Consider the following 6,000-nt stretch of genomic DNA (forward strand, 5'->3'; position numbering starts at 1 on the left):
AAAAGGTACTTAAATCACATGCCCCACTATTCTGAGCCGTTTGATACTTCGGGGAAAAAAATACCATCCTAAACAAATCAAAAAGATGACACTTCTGATTATAAAAATGAAATAAAAATTCTGAAAATGACCAATGATTCAGCCCTAATCAATACATAAGATTTAACAGTTTTTCAACCATTTTTGTTGCTGTTTTGCAAGTTGAAAAATTAATCACTTCCTTGTAGCCTGGCCTGCCAACCAGGTGTACCTCAGGTGAAAGGCAGACAGGACAAAAAAATAAAGAGAGTGGGCTTGTTCTGCATCATAGTACAACTTGTTTGTAGAATTTATGATTGTTAAAAGATAAAGAGCTAAGGTTTGGGGGGGGGGGGGACAGCCTCACTGTTTACTTCTCAAAGGCCTTGGAATTCTTCTGTACAGATCCTTACTTGTTCAATAACCCATGTCTTTCCCTTTGTTGTTAATAACATTGGTTTTATTAATGCTTCATTTCTGGATTACAAACTGGTTTTAGGTAGGGCCTTCAATAAGCTACTCTGTGACAATGTAACTCTCAACCATTTTATGCAAGTTAGCAACACATAAGGAAGTATTCTACTTCCATGAATAAGTTACAATGGTAAATACAAAACAAACTGAAGAGTCCACCAAGTCATGAACTGTGACAAGATGCCAGTACTGAATGAAAGGCTCAGTTGACTGGTAACCCAATATGGTGGCTTTTTTCAAACTGAAGAATTAAACTCAGCCTAGATCTAGGGCAACGGAAAGATGTTACCTTCGGAAATATTGGTATCCGATTCCTTCCTGATACTATTAGGAACTGTATTTTTGTTGGCACTCTGACCAGGACAAAGATCAGAGTTGCGTGTAGTCTTCCATTTTATCACCCCTCAAAATGCCCAGGGGACAGGAGACAAGGTAAGCCACTGGCAATGACACAATTGCCATATGGTTTATGCCTAGGACTCTCATAATGCTGTTCACCAAGCCTGTTCCACAAAATGAGTTTAAGAACCCCCAAAAATGAGAAACAGACACATTCCCAGCTAAACACTTGTTTGAGATTAATTAACAAAGCTTAAAAAAAAAAAAAAAAAATCCCAGAGAAGGAAAAGGCAAAATTATGGAGACAATAAAATGATCAGAGGTTGGCAAGACTGGGAGGGCGAGGGAGGTAGATAAACCAGTGGAGAGGCTCTTCAGGACAGTGAAAATCTTCTTTATGACAAAACAATGGCAGATACATGTCATTATACATTTGGCCAAACCCACAGAGTGTACAACACAAAGAGTGAACTCTAAGGTCAACTGGGAACTTTGGGTGATAATGACGTGTCAGTGCAGGTTCATGGATTGGAACCAATGTACCATCCTGGTACAAGGTGCTGATGATGGGGTGGGAGGCTGTGCATGCCTGGGGGCAGGGCGATATGGAACATCTCCATTCCTTCTGTTCAGTTTTACTATAAATCTAAAATTGCTCTGAAAAAAAAGGAAATAAAATCTGACAAAGAAAATAAACCCCAAACAACTAGTCATGAAATTCTCCCACTCCACTATGATGGTTTCAAAAAGAAAAAAAGGTCTTCTATTGGAAAGCCTCCCTAGAGGATTCTTGTCAGCTATTTGTCCCTTCCATTTCTGCCAGAGCACTCCATCTCTTAACATTTACCAAGAAACAAACTGTGTGTCTATAAAGCTCAAAATTGCCAGGAAATACCCAAGGAAACTCCCCTCAGAGATTTCAACAATCTTTTTCATGCCCCAGAGTGTGTGGGGTGAAACAGCAATCTCAGGATTTAGTCATGCATGGCAGTCTGAAATGTTTGTCTTTACTCATCCACCATTCGCCCCCAATTACAGAACATTCTTCTTTGAAATTTCTTAAGAAGAGTGAGCCATCACTGTGACTTGAAGACTGCACTTTGGATTTAAACAAAAGAAAAGGACGGTAGACCCAATCCAGACTCCTCCCTCTGTCTAATTTGCCTGACAGTCAAGGCTTGGCAAGTGACTAATGTCACTCTAGTCCCAGCTTCTGTTCAACCACCTGAAATTTCCTTCCACAAAATGTGGCTAAATTAAGAAGAGTGGAAAGGAGATGGGAAATGTTTTGATTTTCAAAAATCTGGGTCTTCCCATTAGAAGATGACACTTGTGAAGGTATTTCGTGTTTCTCAGGTACTCAGTGCCCTTTGCTTGTCCCCAAAACTCCCAATATTTACCCTGCAAAGCTTCCCTAAGGAACCTGTGAGGTTAAGTAAACATTCTGCCAAATTAGCAACAAATATCCCACGAATGCAACTTGCAACACACCACAGAACTGTGACCTTCTCTCCACTTACCTGGGAAAGCGTGTGGATTGGGTGACCCCCTCTTAAGGCACTTAGAACAGAGGATGTGCACAGTGTAGTGCAGTCCAGGCCATTCCTGAAGTAGGACATTCAGTTCCTCTACCAAGGGGGTGATGGCTTGCCATGCGGTCCATATATTTGGTAATGAAGCATGGCTGGCAATGGACAGGGTATCTGGCTGCAGGACCCCCTTGGCAGGTCTGTAACTCACCACCACAGGAACTTTTCCTCTATATGCAAAGATCTGAAATTTACCATCTGACCTGTGCACCACATGGCTGTTGATCTGGACACTGTAGCGTGCAAACAACCCAGGTGGAAAGGTAAAGGGAAAACTATATTCAATCTGCAGCTGCTCAGCCACAAAAGACTGCCCCGCTAGGTTGGTCCCATTAATCCATGCCTCTGCATGGGGCACCTCGTTCTGCACATAGCATGGGAACTTGTACCAAGCTGTGGACCCATTCAAAGGCTTGCCCTTGGGTTTATTGAGGCAGTAACAGAGTCCCATCTTCTCCAGCAGCTCCAGCAGCAGCTGCAAGTCCTGCTGAGCCTGGATATGAGGCTTAAGCAGCAACCGAATGACATGGGCTGGCAGGAGCCCATGCAGCAGAAAGCCCTCCACATAGTGATGGAGCTGGGTGGCCCGGAGCAGGTCCTGGCTCTGGGTGGGCAGCGACATCACTGGGGAGCTTTCCCCCTCCCCCTCACTCTCTCCACTGGTCCCTAGTAGCAGTTTATGCAGCAGCAAGGAAGCATCCCTCTGGAAAAAGACATTGAGGATGTCAATGAGGCGGGTGAGGTTGTGGAAGACGTGCTCCTTGAGGGCCGGGCTATCCTCAAAGTAGAGCAGCTTGCCACTCTCATGCAAGTAGGAAAGGGCACTCTGCAGTCGGTCCTCGGTCAGCCCTGCCTGCAGGCCCAGGCGTGCAGAGTCCCACCAGCTTAGCCAAAGTCGTTGTGCCTGTGGTGGTTGGAAATGCAGTTCCTCCAGCACCTGCCAAGATCGAGGCAGGACTCTATGTAAGTTGGGGAAGATTTCTCGGTGCTCAGCTACAGAAAGCAGCTTGTCCCGAAGGCGCTGCAATTGGCGGGGGTCCCTGCAGCTAACAGGCAATACCGGAGAGAGGATCTGCAGCCGGTGGTTGAGCAGGTATTGGAAATGGGCCTTGCGTCGCCGAAGGTTCTTGTCAGAAACACCATAGTAGGCTGCATGGGGGCTGGCAGAGCGCAGCTCGAAGTCCCGGGCCAAGGCCTCATCCACCACCTGGGCTAGACGGCTCAGGCCCTCAGCATCGTGCTTCTCCTGCAGGGCGATCTGGCGGTGAATATCCAGACACTTCTCCTCCAGCTCCCGCTCCTCACATAGGTCTGCATGCGTGCCCACAATGCACACCACAGCATGAGGTACCCGGGCCCCCACCCGATGCAAGAAGGAGCCCACAGTACTGGGAAAGCGGCGTGGTTCATAGGTGGCCAAGTTGACTACCAGCACATACAGGGCTCCTGGGGAGAGGAAGAAGGGCTGGATCACCTCATAGCTTTCATCACCAGCTAAATCATACACGATGAACCTCAGACCCCTGGAGACATCAGCTGTCCAGCTGGTCACCTCAATACCCTTGCTACTGGCAGGAAGGGAAGGTGGGTAGTTCTTCTGTTTGTCCCCTCCTGCATGGCTTCCCTCCACTATCTCCTCGGTGAGGCAGTGTCGGAGCAAGGTCTTTCCTGCAGCCTTATGCCCCATCAGGAGCAGCTTGAGACGGGGCTGCACGGCTGGCTGGGAATGAGCCAGCTCCTTCTGGTAGGCCGCGATGTAGGGGATCCCCTTCATGCAGACCTCGTAAGGGGGCTGTATCAGTGGGTTGTCCTTGATCTTCCACAATCCCACACGGGAGAGCTGGCCAAAGTTGTCAGGAAGCACCGCGATCTGGTTCCCTTGCAGCACCAGCTCCTCCAGGCCGGTCAGTTCCACAATGGAGTCCGGCAGGTATCGGATGCGGTTATTATCCAGCCACAGAGTGAGAAGCCTTCCCAGCCCCGAGATAAGGGATGGCACTGAGGTGAGCTGATTGCGACTAAGGTAAAGCTCCTCCAGACCAGCCAGGGGCAGCAGAGCTGCAGGGAACTCCTCAAAGTGGTTGGAAGAGAGATTGAGCATTTTGAGCCTTTGCAGCTGGCTGAACTGGGTGGGCAGATCCTGCAGCCCGTTGTTGTCTAGCATGAGGCTCTCCAAACTGGTCAGTTCGCAGAAGCCGATGGGCAGAGTGCCAAGCTCGGCCCCACTCAGCCAGAGGATCTTGAGGGCACGCAGGGCACTGATATCATCAGGTAGGCCTTTCAGCCGGTTGCTGGACACGTCCAGTTCCTCCAGGGCCGCCAGTTGCAGCAGCTGCCGGGGAAAGGCAGTGAGCTGGTTGTGGTCCACATCGAGGGTGCGCAAGCGGTAGAGGCAAGAGAGTGAGTCGGGCAGGTGCGCCAGTCGGTTGAAGCTAACATCCAGCTCCTCCAGGTGGGCAAGGACGCCCAGCTGGGAGGGCAGAGCAGGCAGCTGGTTATGGCTGAGGTTTAGCTTGCGCAGCTCCCTTAGGGCACTCACCACCTCCGCGCCCAGGGCTGTCAGCCCATTGTGGCTCACGTCCAGTTCCGTGAGATGGTGGCCCAGCTCGGCCACCGCAGGGGGCAGCCGGGCAAAGCGGTTCCTGCGCAGGACCAGGACGCGTAGGCTGCCAAGCGCCGACCCCAGTCCTTCAGGCACCTCCTCCAGGCCGTTGTTCCCCAGGTTCAGCACCTCAATGTCCCCGATGTTGGCTGGCAGCACTAGCTGGGGAGCGTCGGGGGACTCGAGCGGATCCGCTCCGGCTCCGGCTCCGGCCCCGGGGCAGCCCCCAGCCGCGCTAAGGGTTAGCTGTCGCAGGTTGCTCCTCAGCTTCCTGGCGCGAAGGGCGGCGTCCCGCCACAACCTCACCGTCTTCAGGTTGCCACTGTCCTTCCCAGCCATGGCGGGGCCCGGGACCGACACCCTCACGCGGGCGCGGGAGCCCGCAGCTGCATGCCGTGCTGCACCAGGGCCGGCGCCCGTCTCCCGGGCCCTCTCGCTCCCACTCCTCCCTTGCCTCCGCCCCTCGGCGGCCAGCGGCTATGGGTCCTAGCGCAGCTAGCGGCTCGGCGCCCGCAGCTGAGGGGCGGCGGCGACCGGAGCAGCTCTGGGGGGCGCCGAGCACGCGGCGCGGGGGGAGGCGGAGGCCGGCGCGGAGTGCAGATCGCATTCTCCGTCCTCCAGGGCCATGGGCGCGCCGGGCAGCAGGGCCGCCGCCCGCCACGCCGCGAAGGATGCCTGCTTCTCCTCCCGCTCCGCCCGCCTTGCGGCGCCCGGGTGCCCAACTCCGGCCCCGCTACCCTTGCAGCCGCGGCCCCGCGGCCGGCAGCGTCGTCGCCTCCACGAGCTCCGGGAGGAGGGCGGCGCTCCGCTCCGCGGCCGGCATGCTGCGGGCGCAGGGCCGGGGAGTCGCCGCGAGGAGGGGGCGGCGGCGCCTCCTTGTCTCCGCTTCCCTGGGGCTCGGGCGGGAGCGCGAGCGCCGCGTCCCCGGCGCTGGGAGGGCGCGATAGGGAAGCGGCAGCGCCGCCCGGCGGAGCGGCC

At 53.6% G+C, this 6,000-nt stretch overlaps 1 protein-coding gene across 2 annotated transcripts in view; it reads right to left on the minus strand.

Annotated features, from left to right (window-relative positions):
• LOC124106454 (malignant fibrous histiocytoma-amplified sequence 1) overlaps positions 1-5,558 on the minus strand; it is a 94,368-nt gene extending 88,810 nt beyond the window's left edge. Inside the window, exon 1 of one of the 2 annotated variants that reach the window (XR_006856074.2) lies at positions 2,352-5,558. Coding sequence is in view for 1 of the 2 variants with exons in the window: in XM_046464065.2 (XP_046320021.1) it covers positions 2,352-5,361 (3,010 nt within the window). In the remaining variant the exon portion in view is untranslated. The remainder of the gene's footprint in view (positions 1-2,351) is intronic. The other variant, XM_046464065.2, reaches the window with a different exon arrangement.
• Positions 5,559-6,000: the final 442 nt, after the last annotated feature.

Source organism: Marmota monax, unplaced genomic scaffold (assembly GCF_021218885.2).
Source record: "Marmota monax isolate L192 unplaced genomic scaffold, Marmota_monax_Labrador192_F-V1.1 WCK01_AAM20220418_F8-fsc00528, whole genome shotgun sequence".
NCBI classification, from domain to species: Eukaryota; Metazoa; Chordata; class Mammalia; order Rodentia; family Sciuridae; genus Marmota; species Marmota monax.